Below are 19,928 nucleotides of genomic sequence, written 5' to 3'. Positions count from 1 at the left end.
CATTGTGCGACAAAATTTAAGAAAAAAATGCCATTTTGTAACTTTTGGGGCCTCCGTTTCTACGCAGTGCATTTTTTGGTAAAAATGACATCTTATCTTTATTCTGTAGGTCCATATGGTTACATTACTACCCTACTTAGGCCCCTTTCATACTACATAATTACTCAGTTTTCGAAGTTCCATCAGAAAATCGGCAGTAAAACGGCAGTTACAAAATCCTATACGGGCGTTAGAAAATCCCATTATAGTCTATGGGATTTTTCTAATAGCCGTTTTAACTCGTTATAGCACGTTATTAATAATGGCCGTTATTTTGTGAGGGAAGATAGAAATGGGAGAAATAGTTCATGAATGGGATTTTCTAATGGCCGTGTAGGATTTTGCACCTGCCGCTTTTAGCTGATTTTCAGACGGAACGTCGCACAGATCTTTAAAACGGAGTCATTTTGTAGTGTGAAAGAAGCCTTATATAGGTTTGATTTTGTATTACTTAAAAAAAAAATCATAACTACATGCAGGAAAAATTTATACGTTTAAAATGTTCATCTTCTGACCCCTATAACTTTTTTATTTTTCCGTGTACGGGCTGGTACATTTTTTGAGCCATGACCTGAAGTTTCCATCGGTACCATTTTTATATTGATCGGACTTTTTGATAGCTTTTTATTATTTTTTTATGATATAAAAAGTGACCAAAAATACGCTGTTTTGGAATGTGGAATTTTATTTCGCATACGCCATTGACCGTGCGGTTTATTTAACAATGTATTTTAATAGTTTGGACATTTCCACACGTGGCAATACCGCATATGTTTATTTTAAATGGCAAAAGGGGGGTGATTCTTACTTTTATTAGCTTTTTTTTAAACATTTTTTTGTTGCAGTGTTATAGCCCACCCTGGTGGCTATTTCACTGCACAAACCGATCTCATACACAGATCATTGCCGTGCATTGACACGGCAAAGATCAGTGTAATCGGTGGTCGATTGCTCAAGCCAGGATTTTGGACTTGATAAAGGGAGGAATCCCAAAAACTTTTCTCTACAAAATTCTGTTAGTCCAACAAAAAAGGTATTACAAGATACTGCAACATTTTTTGATTTTGCATCTATATATGTATCTCTTTCTCTCTCTCTCTCTCTCTCTCTCTCTCTCTCTCTCTCTCTCTCTCTCTCTCTCTCTCTCTCTCTCTATATATATATATATATATATACATATATTTTCTTTTTTATCTTGGCAACTGATATTTACTTATTAATCTTACAAGATCCCTTGGCTTCTATATTCCTCATGACAAAATAGTAAGGAAAATATTCTGATCCTGCAAGTCAGGACAAGCACTTTGCCTCTGGCTTTATTGAAATGAGGTAAAACATTCCAAAGACTTAACTGAATAACATGGCTGAAGATAGAGCAGTAAAGAAATCCTCCATACTAGGACAGTATACATTTTGCCTCCTCAGCATGCTGCAGGCCAGTAGCGTACGAGTGATAATAACATCTGTCTGCCAAGAACTGTTTGACTTCACATAAAGACTTCATTTATATGAAGGGGACCGAGGTGGATGTCACAGAGTCGCTCATCTCTCTGTAGAGGCCTTTATGTATTATAGCTCTCTCATTCACATGAAATTTCGCAATGCACAATGGCTGTGATCCTTAGAACTAGATAAGAATCTGTCACTTTTCCCCTCATGATGGCATAGGGGTGTACTTTGTGCATAATGTACACAAGGCCACAGACTGAGGGTACAGCAAGCCTTGTATACTTGTACACAAGTGGCTGACTGTGTAGTAATGAAGCGTTCTTATCCCCAAAATGACCAGACCAACTTCAATTATTGAATTACGTATTTTTTTCTCTCATTTTAAAAACATAACTTTTTTATTTTTCCGTATACATGTACATACCCATAAGAGGGCTTTTTTTTTAGTTGGGCCTATTGTATGTGGCAATGTCACTGTAATGACTTGCCCGTGTTTGACCCGAAGGGTTAAACTTTCTTGAAAGTTCTTTGCCAGGGAAATAGAATCCTTTAGTAACTAGCGTTCTATTTGATATTCAGCTCTCTGGTATTTGACTTTGGCTTTGAATCTCCGGACTTCCCCCTCACTTTGTGACTCGGTATGATTGCTCCTCTCTGTTTAGACTTGTGGACTGTGACTTATTTGTTATTAGTCTGTCTCTCCTTGTATTGTTAGACTTAATCTTTCCTGTATTGTTGAGTTAGTCTCCTCTTGTATTCCTGACCCTTTTTCTGATGTGTGACTGCATTCCTCTGTAGTTTAATATTTTGACACTGAAGCCCCTGCATGTAGACATGCAGGGACCATCTTCGTGGTTGTGGACCCGTTATATAGGATGGGTATGCAATAGGAATGGTAAGAGGGTGTGGGCGAGTTCAGGGCTTCACCTTATCTCTGTCCAACGTGACAGTCACTTTTCATTTTTCCAGAGTATGCTACAAAATTGAAAAGAATGTTCACTGCTGAATATGGAGAGGACTTGGCTCCTGAGCAATCTCCATACACCCTTAATGGTGCCATGATGATATATTCATCATGGGTAGTTAAGGGGTTAAAGTGGACAAAAGGAAAGAGCATACCGACATACCTTTTCTTCCCCCTTATATCCATAGTCATTTCCAGCACCAAAGGTTGGTCAGCCTATCATCTTGTACTCACCACCTCCATGTCTGCTGTCAATCAAAGGTGGGGTAGGCATGAGTAGGTGGGTGTAAAGACAGTGAATAGGAGAAGATGGACTATGGGGGATATAACATTGCAAAAAAAAAGTGAAAAAAAGTATTAACAAATGTGATTTAACCCGTTCCCTAATAAAATTGAGAATCACCCCCCCCCCTTTGCCATTAAAAAAAACAACTATGTAAATAAAAATAAATATAAACATATGTGGTATCGCCACGTGCCTAAATGTTCAAACTATAAAAAATATATTGTTAATTAAACAGCACGGTCAATGGCGTACACGTAAAAAAATTCAAAAGTCAAAAATAGCGTATTTTTGGTCACTTTTTAATACCATAAAAAAATGAATAAAAAGCGATAATAAAGTCTGATCAAAACAAAAATGATACCAATAAAAACTTCAGATCACGGCGCAAAAAATAAGCTCTCATACATCCCCATATGAGGAAAAATGAAAAAGTTATAGGGGTCAGAATATGACAATTTTAAATGTGTAAATTTGCCTGTATGTAGTTATTATTTTTTTCAGAAGTACGACAAAATCGTATAGACCTACAGAATAAAGATAAGGTGTAATTTTTTCCGAAAAATGCACTGCGTAGAAACGGAAGCCCCCAAAAGTTAAAAAAATGCATTTTTTCTTCAATTTTGTCGCACAATCATTTTTCTTTCCGTTTTGCTGTGGATTTTTGGGTAAAATGACTAATGACACTGCAAAGTAGAATTGGTGGTGCAAAAAATAAGCCATAACATGGATTTTTAGGTGGAAAATTTAAAGGGTAATGATTTTTAAAAGGTAAGGAGGAAAAAACGAAAATGCAAAAACTGAAAAAGAGGTTAAGCATACTGATTTTGTAAAAAAAAAAAAGTTACTTTTTGAAGTTGGACAATAATAGAAAACCAATTATCATTTTAATCGTATTGATCCACAGAACAAAAACAAACCCCTCCAAGTGTGCAATTATACCCCCCCCCCCCCCAATTATATTTTATTTGCTTGCACTGTACATTTTATGGCAAAATGAAATGTGTCATTACAACTAATGGGTCTTTAGATGATAAATAGAGTTATGTAAAGAGTTATGTCCCTTAAAGGACAAGGAGGAAAAAACAAAAACATGAAAAATGTATATTGGCTGTGTCCTCAAGGCCAAAATAGGCTGTGCCCTTAAGGGGTTAGGCTCCTTTCTCCAACACAAATTTTCTCATCCAGCAGTTTAACCCTTTACAAGCAGCCATTCCCACTTCCCAATGTATATTGTCCCCCACAGTAATAGTGGCCACTTTGTGCCCCCATATAGTAGTTAGGCCCCTTCTGTGCCCCTATACAGTGTTAAGGCCCTAATACTGTCACCATATACTATTAGGCTCCATACTGCCCTCATATAGTATTAGGTCCACATACTGCCCTCATATAGTAGAAGCCCCCCCATACTGCCCCCATATAGTAGAAGGTCCTCATACTGGCCCTATATAGCATTTAGGATCCGCATAATGCCCTCATATAGTAGTAGACCCCCTCTACTGCCCCCATATTGTAATAGCCCCCCTCATGCTGCGTCATATAGTAGAAGAGCCCCATACTGACCCATATGTAGATGTTAGAATTTCCATAATTCCCCCAAATAATAGTAGGCCCCACACTGCCCCATATAACAAAAGGCCCCCATAGTACCCCTATATAGTAGTAGGCTCCTACAGAGAGTAAGGACGTGATAAGTACTACCAAACTTTTGGCTAAGTGACATAAATATCTCTGGAACCCTGTCAAATCAGTACTATACATAAATTGACCAATATTCTAACTTTAAAAAAAGGGTAATTTTCCTTAAGCTGGCATAGGATATGCTGAAGGGGTTGCTTGTTTTAATATTCTATTAAAATAAGCATGCTGAACATAAAAAGTGGGAGTGAATTATATATATATACAGTGACCCCCCGACCTAGGATGGCCCCGACATACGATAATTTCAACATGCGATGGCCTCACAGAGGCCATCGCATGTTGAAGGCAGCATCAACATACGATGCTTTTGTATGTCGGGGCCATCGCATAAACGGCTATCTGGCAGCGCTGACTGCTTCAGCTGCCACCAGATAGCCGTTTACGGTGCCCCGTGTGCTCCGGTGATGGTCTCCTACCTGTCCTCGTGGCTCCGGAGCGTCCTCGATCCCCTCCATCGCCAGCACTCTCCATCGTCGTCATCACGTCGCCGCGCACGCCGTCCCGTGACGGCGAAGTACCTGGGCAGCAGAGATGTTCCGGAGCGGCTGGGACACCACGGGGATGCGGTGACAGTGATGGAGCGCAACATCCAGGGCAGCGGTGACCAGCGGTGACGGGTCCGGAGCAGCGGGGACAGGTGAGTACAACTTTCTATACTTTACATTGCACTGATCCCTCAACATACGATGGTTTCAGCAAAAGATGGTTCATTTGGAACGGATTACCATCGTATGTTGAGGGACCACTGTATAGATATATATAGAAAAAGAGACAAAATACATTTCATAAGAAGAAAAAGCAGCTAGTAGGAGGCTTGGCTCAAATGCATGCTTCATAAAGCTATTGGTCAGCACCAAGATTTCATCTACACTATTTAAGTTTCTAAGTGATATTTTACTGCAAAAAAAATGCAGCAAGAAAGAAGGAGAGCAGAGCACACAGAAAGCAGTATACTGTACACATGCTAGAGCAGTGGTCTCCAACCTGCGAACCTCCAGATGTTGCAAAACTACAACTCCCAGCATGCTGGGAGTTGTAGTTTTGCAACATCTGGAGGTCTGCAGGTTGGAGACCACTGCTCTATGCTCTAGAGTATTCAAATGCAAGAGAGGAGCCAAAGGACACAGGGTGAGCATTGAAAGGCTGCACGGGTTTCCTGCTGCTTCATGTCCACCACTCATTTATAATTTTTGCGCTTGATCCATTTCATCATATTCAATGCAATTTTTAGGGTAAATGTTTTATTTATGCCAAACTGATAATATGACATAATGATAAAATCATCAAAGACCAATACTGACATAAAATGAATAATAGCAAATCTAATTTGAATATTTCTTCAGCAAAACTGTACACATTTAATATTGACAAAACTTCGCTTCTTTTTTTCTTTATTAAACATTTTATTACAATATACAAAATAATTGCAAGATGTAGATAAATCAAAACTTGCACAGATTTAGCATGATGATATTTGTTGAAAGGGCAACATAGAATTCATGTGCATATTATGCAGTCCTACTGTTTAATGCTTTCGTAATGTGTCATGCGACCCTATGAGGACCAAAGTTCATGACACCGTGCAGTGAAAAAAGCCCACAAGGCCTTCACAAAGCTACAATAAAGAGCCATCCATTCCTGGAAGAGCAAAAGGTAGCTCTTATGACCCGCTGCATTAAATATACATTGTTACAATGACGTGTTTTATAGGAATTAACCGTTGAAAACGTCATAATGTTGTGCTTTGTATTATACTGTGAAGTGAAGCTGAAACACGTTCTGTGTGAAATTCAGAACATCAACACCAGAGGGCGCTACGTGAAGAAATAATATACTTTAAGCCTATACATCCCGTTTACAAAAATTACGTTATAATTACATGATTTATTTTCTGTAATAGAAAAATAAGTTTGAACTTTTTTTCAATGCAACACACGATTGACTTTGTCTCTAACCTCTCACTCCATAAAGTTTCATCTGTTCTCACCGATGAGACATAATTAGAAGGTAAATGTATTTATCAGATTCTAATGAAGAGGACATATTCATTCCTACCCATTTCAGGATGTTATCATTCGTCTCACATAACGCTGTTTACAAGTTCATTTATTGCCTTCGGAGTAGAGGCTATGATGATACTCATCTGGAAACATTATAATGTTCTCGGAATACTGGTGCCTATACACTGACCTCGCTATATAGTTACATTACTTATTGCAGCTGCTGTGTATTCATAGCCAAAAAGAAACTCTGTTCTTCAAGCAGTATGGAACCGCCTCTTAATTTCGTGGTTGAGAATTATACTCTGTACAAATGTTCTGAATGATCTTTCCAACAAACTTATAGAGGCTATCAAATTCATCCACGAAAAATGAATGTTCTTTGTCGGGATCGGTGGCGATAGATTCCAGTTCATCTTGGGCTGCCCAGGCAATACCAACAGCATATGCTATAACTCCTGTAAAAGGAAAGAAAAGGTTGAATAGAGACTATGGAGAATAACTATTTACTATGTTTCCCATAATGGAAATCCTAGACTTGACTGAAATTTACACTGTAAGGGTACGTTCACACGAGCGGATTTTTGCAGCGTATTTCACTGCGGATCCGCCGCTGAAGGACCCTCTTGCATTCTGCCTTCACATGTGCCTGCTCGTAGTGCAATGCGCCGCTACGAGCAGACATAGTGCGGTGTGCGAGTCGCCGCGCGCATGCGCAGTATACTCGCACATCCCGGCAGCTCTCGGCCTGGCTCATTGAGCAGGAGGAGCGGTCGCGATGTGTGTGAGTACACCGCGCATGCGCGGTGACTCGCACATCGTTTCAGTGCAGGCTACGAGCAGGCACATGTGAAGGCAGAATACAGAGGGTCCTTCAGCGGCGAATCCGCAGCGTAAAGTACGCTGTGGATCCGCTCGTGTGAACGTACCCTAAGGCTCTGTTCATACCCACATCATAGATTCTTTTATTAGAGGGGTACTCCAGTGGAAAACAATTTTTATCAAATCAACTGGTGCCAACATTTTTTACAGATTTGTAAATTACTTCTATTGAAAAATCTTAATCCTTCCAGTACTTGTCAGCTGCTGTATGCTCCACAGGAAGTTGAGTTATTCTTTTCTGTCTGACCACAGTGCTCTCTGATGACACCTCTGTCCATGTCAGGAACTGTCCAGAGTAGAAGCAAATTCCCATAGCATACCTCTCCTGCTCTGGACAGTTCCTGACACGGACAGAGGTGTCAGCAGAGAGCACTGTGGTCAGACAGAAAAGAAATTCAAAAAGAAAAGAACTTCCTCTGGATCATACAGCAGCTGATAAGTACTGGAAGGATTAAGATTTTTTAATAGAAGTAATTTACAGATCTGTTAAATTTTCTGGAACCAGTGGATATGAAAAAAAAAGAAAAAAAAAAAAAAGAGTGTTTTCCACTGGAGTACCTCTTTAAAGCAGTACGGCAATTTTTATTTTCATTTTATTTCATTATTTTCTAGTGCAGCATAGGCTATTATTACAGAATAATGTAGAGCCTTCTGCTTACCTGTTTAGCTAATGTGGAAGGCATGGATTTTCAGCTATTTCTGATCGCAAATCCATCAATGAAATGATTTAATAATAAGTCAACATTTCACATGAATCCTCTGGCAGTGAAAAGAGATTAGGTTGGGTGTTTGATCATTGCACCTGTACAGCTGATCAGACTGCTGGTGCTGGAGGTCACCCAGGTGAACTCATTAGACTCGTAAGTGGGTTAAAGGGGATGTCCAGGAAAAACAGCACCACCTTTGATCTCAGGTTGTGTGTGGTATTGCAGCTCAGTTCCATTGAAGTGAATAGGTACAAATTGTAATACCGCACACAAGGACAGGAGTGGCACTGTTTTGGAAGAAATAAGCTCAGTTTTTCTATTTCTGGATATCCCTGAATGTCAGTTTACACTGCCTGCAGTTCTGATGCGTCTTCTTATTCAAATGAGCTGACTATATAAATTAATATTATTACCGTATATACTCGAGTATAAGCCGACCAGAATATAAGCCAAGGGCCCTAATTTCACCCCAAAAGCCTGTGAAAACTTATTGACTTAAGTACAAGCCTAGGGTGGGAAATACATCAGCCCCCCCTGTCATCATCACCCCCTGTCATTATCCCCCCATCATCATCCAGACCCCCCTGTCATCATCCCCGCGTCATCACCCCGTCAATATCCCCCTGTCAGACCCCCCCCCCTCCGTCATCATAAAGACCCCCCTCTTGTTGTCTATTCACCTCCCCAGTTGCTGCTCTCTCGGTCCTGTTGCTTAGTAGCTGCAGGGACCGCCCGCATACCGGTGGGGAGGGTGAGCCAGTCCGGGCCGTCCATCTTCACCGGGAGGCCCTCTTCTTTGCTCCGGGCCAGCGCGTCGTCGTCAATGCAGCATCACTAGTCCGGGGCCGGCCCGGAGCAGAGAAGAGGGCCTCCTGGTAAAGATGAACGGCCTGGACCCGCTCACCCGTCCCACCGGAATGCTGGCGATCCCTGCCGCGTAGTTGGGCAAAGGTGGAAGGCCTGGTCTACCCCCCACCGGTATGCCTGAAGCGATTTTTTTAACATTTTTTTTTCACTCGAGTATAAGCCAAGAAGGGTCATTTGCAGCACGAAAAATTTTGCTGAAAAACACAGCTTATACTCAAGTATACGGTACCTTTAATCAGATTTGCAGTCTTTAGGCTGTGTTCACATGTTAAATGTTTACAGTATTTTTTACACATTCATACAGCATTTTGGCTGTTTCTACAGCGATTTTCCCAAATCACGGCATAAATGACAAATTCTTACTGTAGTTTGAACAATTTATGTAAAATAGCACTTTTATGCCACGAATAAAAACGAAAAAACCTCAGAAAAAACGCAATGTATCATCACAGTCTCAGAAGGATGTAATCAACTAGTGATATTAGTCAATATTAGTCAATATTTTAAAATGACCACACTTTTGAGTCCTGCAGAGTTAATGTAGACCGGCAGGAAATGCATTAAATATAGTCACCAGTTGACTCCATAGTATATATTTTTGACAGGATGCTGGCGTATAATCTTAAAGTGTACCTGTCATCAACAAAAACTTTTCATATAACATAGATAATACCATTATATGTATAATTGTAATATACATTGGTTAAAAAATATGTATATTTTTGTCCCTGCACCTATTGCCTGTGTGTCTCTATGAGGAGTCCAAAAACAGGAAGTGAGAGTGGACAAGCAGGGCTCTGTGCAGTGAGACTCTGTGACATGCTACAGGCTCACACATTAGGATTAGAGATGAGCGAATTTTTTAAAAATTTGATTCGGTCGATTTGCCGAATTTTCCGATTTTTTTTTTCCGATCTGAATTTATTCTCAGCAAATTGCTATTAAAAATTGATATTTCCGGGCTACAGAGAGCCTCAATAGGGGTGTAGAACACTTTGCCTTGCAGTAACATGCATAGGGAGTGTGCTGTTAGTGATATAATACTGTTATTCAGTATCTTATGCTGCAATGCACACCAGTGCAGCAGTACAGAGTCGCTGAGTAGTACACGCAAAAGTGTAATTTCTCTCTCTTCATTCCCTGTCATTGCTCTTCTGCAGTGATTTGGGCTTGTGGTGAATCGCTGCTGTATGCAACACACACTGCTATCTCTCTCTGCAATAAAACGCTGAAATGACTGGCTGCAGCAATGGCTGACGATTATATAGGGCTGTGACATCACAGGGCTGGCTGGCTGCTGATTGGCTGCATGCTGCATGTGATTCAGGGGGATTCTGCCTACCCGCCTTCCCAGAGTTCCTTGCCCCATGTCCTCAGATGTGGAGCCACCATTTTAAATGTCCTGGAGCCTGGACCACACTAAATGGAGTTTAATGAAGCGATTAGTTTTATCAAATCGCAGCGATATTCAGATTCGTTATTGATCAAATCTTTCATGAAATTCGTAACAAATTTGGATTTGTCAGATTCGATTTGCTCATCCCTAGTTAGGTTGATTGACAAGCCAGGAGCTTGCACAGAGCCTTGCTTGTCCTGTCCTCACTTCTTGTATTTAAACTCCTCACAGACAGGGACAGCACTTTTTCACCCATAAATATACACATTTGTTAACCAATGTATATTACAAATATACATATAATTGTATTATCTACATTATATAAAACGTTTTTTTGACGACAGGTACACTTTAAAACTTGTAAACGTCTCCTTGAATAGGCAAATTATGATGAATACCACCGAATGCCATCCGTCAAAGACATCAGTTAAAAATAATCTGTCATCAGTATCACCTGCACTAACCTATTGGTACAAGCTGGTAGTGCGGGTGATACTGATGAAAATAATACTTACCATTCCTCGATCCGTGCTTTATGCGAGAGAGATTTCACAGTGGAGGAGGGGGATTATTATGCAGAGTGGAGCTCCATTCTGCAGCATAGGAGCCTCTGCACAGAGGGAGGAAATACTTCATATAATCATTGAAGATGGCTTGGGAATGACCCCTGTGTACCAAGTTCTCCATTAGCATATGAAAAAAGAAGAATATTGCCAAACGAAAGCACAGATCAGGAAATGGTAAGTATTATTTTCATCAGTATTACCTGCATTAAAGAGTCCCCAAAAAGAGCATTGAGTTTCAGAGAGGATGCTGAGGATTCCATAGGATGGACCTGTCATGGCAATCACAGCCTCTCCTGGTGGTTCTCACTGTTCCTGCTTCAGCCCACATTTGGAGTCCCCTGCATGCTCTCAAAGAAACCCATTGCTCTGTTAGGGAACTAGGGAGGGGACTTCTCCTGTGGGCTGAAGGGAGGAAACAGTGATTATGGGGCATGGCAGTAACAGTGAGAACCTCCAGGGGGCAATTCCTGTTTCAGTCTACCTCTTGCTGTTCCCACTGTACTTCTAAATGTACATTTAAAGAGAGCACTCCCCAAAAAAAACATTAAAAAAAACCATGATATAGTACGATGTATTATGCCTAGTTCAGTGCTTTAAGGGTGTTCTGCACTTTCCCTTTCCCCTCAAGACCTGCACTCTAGTTTTTTTCCTGGAGTGCTCCTTTAACAAAACTTTGATTAAGAAATTATAAGAAATATAAATTTTTTCCAAATTTACATAAACATAAAGGAAAAGTACTTACCATTTCGATGAGCAGCTGCTGCTGGAGCCCGAACATCATCGTACGAGCGTCCATCTGTGATTACGATCATGATCTTTCTCTTATTTGGCTTTGATTTACTAAAGAGCTGATCATATGCATATGTTATAGCAGCTCCTGTGCTTGTACCTCCACTCCAATAGCCTATCCTCATGATGGCATTAACAACATCTTGCTTTGTGCTGTATTTATCAAAGCCAAACTCCAGTCTTTGTTCATATGTATACTGCACAGCTCCGATTCTTGTGTCTGTGTCTGAGATCTCAAACTCACTTGTTATATTTGCTATGAACTGGAGGACAGTACGGAAATTACCAGTCCCGACACTGCTGGAGCCGTCAATGACAAATCCAATATCAGCAGCATTGAGACACGTCTTGCTGCAGACTAATTTGTCAATGTCACACATGCGCTTCACCAGTGGGTTCACGATCTTAGGGAGACCAAACCAGCTAGGAACACTGACTGAAAAATGACCATTGGTTCTACAAACAGCCTGCAAAAAAAAAAAAAAAAGGATTGTGTTACGTCACGTTCACTGTGGGTATCTTATAAAGATAAATGTCCAAGTTCACAATATACAACTACAAAGTGTCAAACCTTAGAATATCTATATATATAAAAAATCAACACGTGTGTATATGTTCCAGCACAACTTTCAAATGGCTGGAGATGTTTCAATGAAACTTGGTACACATGTTACTTACCGTATATACTTGAGTATAAGCCAATCCGAATATAAGCCGAGGCCCCAAATTTCACTCCAAAAACCCAGGAAAAGTTATTGACTTGACCATAAGCCTAGGGTGGGAAATACATCATCCCCCCCGTCATCATCCAGACCCCCGTCATTAACTCCCCTGTCATCATCATCCCCCCCTATTCATCATCCCCCCTTCATCATCACCACCTGTCATCATCCCACCCTTCATCATTACCCTGTCATCATCCCCCCCTTTCATCATCACCGCCTGTCATCATCCCCCTGTCATCATCCCACACACCCCCTTCATCATCACAGCCTGTCATTATCCCTCTGTCATCATCCCACCCCCCCTTCATCATCACCGCCTGTCAATTCAGTGGTCTTCAACCTGTGGACCTCCAGATGTTGCAAAACTATCTACTTTCTACTCACCTCCCCTTGGTGGGAAGGAAGGGTGAGCTGGTCCGGGCCATGTATGCTGCAGGGACCGTCCGGTGGGGAGGGATAGTCGTTCCGGGCTGTCCATCTTCACCGGGAGGCCCTGTTAGGGAGTCTCCGGACTAGTGACGTTGCCTTGACGACGACGCATAGGGACGTTCATGCACAGGTCCCTGTGCATCGTTGTCAAGGCAACGTCACTAGACCGGGGCTGGACCCGGAGCGGAGAAGAGGGCCTCCCGGTGAAGATGGAAAGCCCGGAATGACTAACCCTCCCCACCGGATGGTCCCTGCAGCATAGATGGCCCAGACCCAGACCGAGGGGAGGTGAGTAGAAAACTAAAGGGGGGGGGGGGGGGGTCTGGATGATGACGAAGGCCGCAGTGGTCTTCAACCTGCGGACCTCCAGATGTTTCAAAACTAAAACTCCCAGCATGCCCGGACAGCCGATGGCTGTCCGGCCATGCTGGGAGTTGTTGTTTTGCAACATCTGGAGGTCCGCAGGTTGAAGACCACTGATAAGGGATTGACAGGCGGAGAGTTCACTCGAGTATAAGCCGATGGGGGCGTTTTCAGCACGAAAAATCATGCTGAAAAACTCGGCTTATACTCGAGTATATACGGTATGTGTTTACTAAAAATATAGCATGGTGGTGGGTGTGTCATGATCTGGGGCTGCATGGGTGCTGCTGGCTCTGGGGAGATTCAGTTCATTGAGGGAACCATGAATGTCAACATGTACTGTGACATACTGCAGCAGAGCATGATCCCCTCCCTTCAGAGATTGGGACACAAGGCAGTATTCCAGCATGATAACTACCCTAAACACACCTCCAAGATGACCACTGCCATGTGTAAGGTAAAGATGATGGACTGATCAAGCATGTCTCAAGACCTGAACCCTATTGAGCATATGTGGGGTTTCCTCAAACGGAAGGTGGAGGAGTACAAGGTCATGTCATCATGGAGAAGTGAAAGAGGACTCAAGTGGCAACCCTTGAAGCTCTGGTGAACTTAGAGATAGATAGCGCTGGAAAATAATGGTGGCCACGCAAAATATTGAAGCTTTGGGCCCAATCTGGACATTTTCACATAAGGGTGTACTCACTTTTGTAGCAAAAGGTTTAGACATTAATGGCTGTGTGTTGAGTTATTTTGAGGGGACACAACATTAAACACAGTTATACAGGCTGTGCACTCACTACTTTACATTGTACAGTCATTTCTTCAGTGTTGTCACATGAAAAGATATAATAAAATATTTATATGATGTGTATACTCAATTGTGTGAGATACAGTAAATATCTTGATATAAAAGCTTTATACGGAAATATTAGATTTTAATTTAGACTGTGCAAAGGTCATTTTTTAAGCTATGTTGGATACATGACAAATTGACTGAAAAAGGGGGAATACACCCTTTCAGAAAAGTATTCAATACAAACTGAGTTAAAGAGTACCTGTCATCAACTAAACTTTCCCTGATCCCCCTCCCCATCTGTCCCTTACTCTAACTATGCCTATCCCTGTGTTTATTGAGGTTTAAAACATTGTGGAAATACCTTTTTTTATCCCTCTTCATTAGCTCAGGAGCACTGTCTTTCTGAGGGGTGGACGGAGGCGGGTCCCGGCAGGCATGATGTCACATGAAGCCTGGCCTAGACTCTGCTTCTGCCAGTCTTCCTGTATGCTGCTCTCCCTCTGCAGCAGTGTTTCCCAACCAGGGTACCTCCAGCTGTTGCAAAACTACAACTCCCAGCATGCCCAGACAGCCTTGTAGGCTTGTAGCTCACAGTGCTGCTCCAGGCTGGGAGCGAGTCCTGAGCTGAGAGTACTGAAGGAAGGACCAGTGCCCTTTCAGCATTAGTCATAAAAGCTGTACACTTACTATGAAAAGCATAGGAAGCTGCCTGCAGACCAGGCATAGAAGAGAGACCCCTAGTGGCCAAAAGTATAAAATGAAAAAACTGGTATAAATATTAATATTTTTTAATGAAGATATATTACAATATGTCTTCATTAATGATTATGAACAACATATTAAAAGTTTTTGTTCATGACAGGTGCTCTTTAAGAAAAAAAGTATTGCTTTCTCAATATTTGTCTCAAGAGAAATTACCTTGTCTACAAAGTTGGGTTCCACAACATTTGATCTCTCATTATCATCTGCCGCCTCAATTGTCACAAAAAATATGTTGATTCCAGATTCACGAGCAAGACGGGAAGCTTCTTCCACTTTATCAGTTGGCCAGCCGTCTACAAGCACAATGGCCACATTTGGGGCTGCTCCTCTATTCCCACTGGCATCGGAGAAGTAACTCCTGTTTATATAAGATAGAGCTTTTCCTGAAATGACAATAGGAATATTTAAAAATCCATACATCTAAACAAAACAAGTTCAAATATATAGCAAGTACACTACTTAAGAGCCAAGTCTTATTTATTTATGAGGCAGTCCTTGGGGAATTATATATTTGGTTCAATTATTTAACCCCTTAAGGACCGGGGTTTTTTCCGTTTTTGCATTTTCGTTTTTTGCTCCTTGCCTTTAAAAAATCATAACTCTTTCAATTTTGCACTTAAAAATCCATATGATGGCTTATTTTTTGCGCCACTAATTCTACTTTGTAATGACGTCAGTCATTGTGCCCAAAAATCTATGGTGAAACGGAAAAAAAAATCATTGTGAGACACACGTTTCTACGTAGTACATTTTTCGGTAAAAATTACACCTGATCTTTATTCTGTAGGTCCATACGGTTAAAATGATACCCTACTTATATAGGTTTGATTTTGTCGGACTTCTGGAAAAAATCATAACTTCATGCAGGAAAATTAATACGTTTAAAATTGTAATTTCTGACCCCTATAACTTTTTTATTTTTCCGCGTATGGGGCGGTATGAGGGCTCATTTTCCGCGCCGTGATCTGAAGTTTTTAACTGTACCATTTTTGCATTGATAGGACCTATTGATCGCTTTTTATTAATTTTTTCATGATATAAAAAGTGACCAAAAATTCACTATTTTGGACTTTAGAATTTTTTGCGCGCACGCCATTGACCGTGCCGTTTAATTAACAATATATTTTTATAATTCGGACATTTCCGCACGTGGCGATACCATATATGTTTATTTTTATTTTTTATTTACACTGTGTTTTTTTTTATGGGAAAAGGGGGGTGATTCAAACTTTTTTTTCCACTTTTTTTTTGCAGTGTTATAGCTCCCATAGGGACCTATAACACTGCACATACTGATCTTTTACATTGATCATTGGGTTTCTCATAAGAAACCACTGATCGATGATTCTGCCACTTGACTGCTCATGTCTGGATCTCAGGCACTGAGAAGTCATTCGGCGATCGGACAGCGAGGAGGCAGGTAGGGACCCTCCAGCTGTCCTGTAAGCTGTTCGGGATGGCGTGATTTCGCCGCGGCTATCCCGAACAGCCCACTGAGTTAACCGGCATGGTTTCAGTTTCACTTTAGACGCGGCGTTCAACTTTGAACGCTGCGTCTAAAGGGTTAATAGCGCGCGGCACCGCGATCAATGCCGCACGCTATTAGCCACGGGTCCCGCCCGTTGTTAGAGGCCGTGGCCCCGCGTTATAGATCGGGAGCGGACACATGACATTCCAGTACGTCATGTGTCCTTAAGGGGTTAAGCATATTAGACACCTTTCAAACTTTATTCCACGAGTCTCACATAAACATTGATTCAATGCATTTTAGTCATGTGCCTTGACATTTTTTATTTTTTTTAATAGTTGATATAGGTGTCAAAAACACAAAAAGATTTAGAGCTTATGAGGACATATAATTCTTGCACATTGGGGGAGTTTTATTAAAACTTGTCCAAAGGAAAATTTGCTGAGTTGCCAATAGCAACCAATCAGATCAGAGGCCTTTTAAAAAATAAATGATTGGTTGCTCTGGGCAACTTAGCAACGTTTCCTCTGGACAGGTTTTGATAAATCTCCCCCATTGTGCTTCAGTAGATTTACCAGATAATGTTAAATAACATTTTTTTGAAAAATTCTAGGCATTAATGAGTATCTTTGGGGTCCATCATGTTTCTTTAAAGGGGTACCTTTTTATTTTTTTTTTTATCAACTGGTGCCAGAAAGTTAAACAGATTTGTAAATTACTTCTATTAAAAAATCTTAATCCTTCCTGTACTTATTAGCTGCTGAATACTACAGCGGAAATTCTTTTCTTTTTGAAACACAGAGCTCTCTGCTGACACCATGACCACAGTGCTCTCTGCTGACATCTTTGTCCATTTTAGGAACTGTCCAGAACAGCATATGTTTGCTATGGGGATTTCCTTTTACTTTGGACAGTTCCTAAAATGGACAGAGATGTCAGCAGAGAGCACTGTGCTCATGATGTCAGCAGACAGCTCTGTGTTTCAAATGGAAAAGAATTTCCACTGTAGTATTCAGCAGCTAATAAGTACAGGAAGGATTAAGATTTTTTAATATAAGTAATTTACAAATCTATAGAACAGAAATAGGTAGCCAGTGGTACGATGAAAAGTTCTGTTTATTCAGATCCCATAAAACCGCATGCAAGCGGGACTCAGCCAGGTAACAAACAACCAATGGTCAGCGTGGACGCGTTTCGGGTATGCACCCTTTGTCTCAGCACATTGTAAAATCACAACAAAGACAGGTTATATACGGGCATCTGTCCGAGGGAGGGAGGAGTCTGGACCAAGTCCATAATAATTAACCCACTCGGTTACCTCGACAGATTAACCCTGACAAACACTTAAAGGTAAAACCTGTAAGTAGTAATAAGATATTGTTGCACATAAAATTCCACACAAAATGCAATAATGAAACAATATATGTCCTATGTTCATGAAAATAAACAAAACATAAAACAAAGAATTTTTTATAATAATAAAGAAAAAGCTAAACATAGAAAAACCACAAGGAAAAACCGCACAGTGTAACTAATCCCCTAAAAAATGGAATCAATTAGTAATGGAGAATCAAATCATTTCTAAGATTCAGGCCACTAGGATGAGTGGTCTGGAGATTATGTATCCAAAAGGCCTCTCTATTTCGTAGGGTTCTAACCCGATCTCCTCCTCTCAAATGTTTGCGAACACATTCGATGCCACAGAAAATCATGTCAGAGACATCGCCACCGTGAACGTCCCGAAAATGTCTAGAGACCGTGGAGGCGTTCACATGCTGCGGATTGACTGCAGCTCGAATGTGCTCCTGTATACGTTTTTTTTTTAAACGTTTTGTACTGCCTACATAATTTAATTTGCATTTCATGCAGGATATAACATAAACTTTAAAAGTAGTCTGGCAGTTAATAAACGAACGTATAGGAAAACATTGCTTAGTATTAAAAGCAACAACCTCCTTAGTTACTTGTGCATGTTTGCAAACCACACAGCGAGAGGCCACACTTGTAAAAACCTTTTACCTGAAGCCAGGTGGGGCTAGTCTCACCGGTGGTAGAAAACATGCTAGGTGACAAAATGTTGCCACGGGTGGGAGCGCGTCTAGAGGAAAACCTACAACCTCTACGTATGAATTTAGCCAAAATTGGATCCTGCGATAAAACTGGTAGATACTTCTTTACAATTTTAGTTACCTCATGATACTCTGTACTGAAAGTAGTAACAAAAGTAACAATATCATTATCGGAACTTTTAGTTCCTATATTTCTATTGCCACTTTTAGATTTAGATGAGGTCAATAAGTCCTTCCTATCCTTGTCACAAACCTTGTTTAAAGCTCTGTGTATTAATCTTGGGGGATAGCCTCTGTTAGTCAAACGTTCTTTTACCACAGCGGATTCATTGTTGAACAATTCTTGAGAGGAACAATTACGCTTAGCACGGGTAAATTCACCCACAGGCACAGCAGCAATTGTGTGTCTCGGGTGACAGGACTCAGCTCTTAAAAGTGAATTACCCGCACAGACTTTGCCATAGGTGGATGTACACACATGAGGAGTTTCAGCTGTTAGCAGTATATCCAAAAACGGGACTTGAGTTTTATTCCAAGCAAAAGTAAACCATAGATTAAAGGGATTATTGTTTATGAAATCAATGAAATTTTGTATATTACCAGGATCTGACTTCCAAATTATGACCACATCGTCCACAAATCTACCAAAAAAAGCAATATCTTGTTGAAATGGATTGTCATCACAAAAAATGTATTGTAACTCTCACCAGAAAACAAAAATGTTAGCAATGGATGGTGAGGCTTTAGCGCCCATAGAGGCGCCCGTTTTTTGAATAAAAAAGTCTCCATCAAAGGAAAAAAAGTTATGTGATAATAAATAACGTAAAGCCTCGATGACAAATTCCTGCAACTCAATACTGTAGGTGGAAAAAGTGGACATAATGGAGGTGACGGCCAAAATGGACAAGTGATGAGGTAAAGATGAATATAAGGATTTGATATCCATGGTGAGCCAGGAGAAAGAGGGTTGCCATTCTATTTGGCCCACCATGGATAACAAATGTTGTGAGTCCTTAATATAACTGGGGGAGAGAGGAACCAAAGGTTTTAAGACTGAGTCCACCCACTGACTAAGGCGTTCATTCAAGGAACCGATTCCCGCTACGATAGGTCGCATCGGGGGAGGGAATCGGTCCTTGTGTACCTTAGGCAGGGAGTGGAAGATAGGGGTAGTGGGATTGTGAATCAGGATATAATCATACTGTTTTTGGGAAATAACCCCTAAATCTAGACCGAGGTTCAACACTGACCTCAGATCCTCCCTAAAAAGGGATGTCGGGTCAGAGGGCAGTGTACCATATGTACCCCGGTCTTCAAGGATTTTTTTATTTATTATATTATTTATTATATAAAAAATTCTTTGTCTTATGTTTTTTTTTTTTTCATGAACATAGGACATATATTGTTTCATTATTGCATTTTGTGTGGAATTTTATGTGCAACAATATCTTATTACTACTTACAGGTTTTACCTTTAAGTGTTTGTCAGGGTTAATCTGTCGAGGTAACCGAGTGGGTTAATTATTATGGACTTGGTCCAGACTCCTCCCTCCCTCGGACAGATGCCCGTATATAACCTGTCTTTGTGGTGATTTTACAATGTGCTGAGACAAAGGGTGCATACCCGAAAGGCGTCCACGCTGACCATTGGTTGTTTGTTACCTGGCTGA

General features: G+C 40.9%; 1 protein-coding gene across 6 annotated transcripts in view; it reads right to left on the bottom strand.

Moving 5' to 3' along the window:
• Positions 1-5,674: 5,674 nt before the first annotated feature.
• VIT (vitrin) overlaps positions 5,675-19,928 on the bottom strand; it is a 163,867-nt gene continuing 149,613 nt past the window's right edge. For all 6 annotated transcript variants that reach the window (XM_056567358.1, XM_056567359.1, XM_056567357.1 and 3 more), the window contains 3 exons: positions 14,878-15,104; positions 11,597-12,110; positions 5,675-6,894 (listed from right to left, as the gene is read on the bottom strand). In XM_056567358.1, the coding sequence (XP_056423333.1) occupies positions 6,716-6,894; positions 11,597-12,110; positions 14,878-15,104 (920 nt within the window). In that variant the 3' untranslated portion in view covers positions 5,675-6,715. The remainder of the gene's footprint in view (positions 6,895-11,596; positions 12,111-14,877; positions 15,105-19,928) is intronic.

This window comes from Hyla sarda, chromosome 3, assembly GCF_029499605.1.
Source record: "Hyla sarda isolate aHylSar1 chromosome 3, aHylSar1.hap1, whole genome shotgun sequence".
Classification (NCBI taxonomy): domain Eukaryota; kingdom Metazoa; phylum Chordata; class Amphibia; order Anura; family Hylidae; genus Hyla; species Hyla sarda.
Note: the sequence above shows the minus strand (reverse complement) of the source record. Positions and strands in the feature narration are given on the sequence as shown.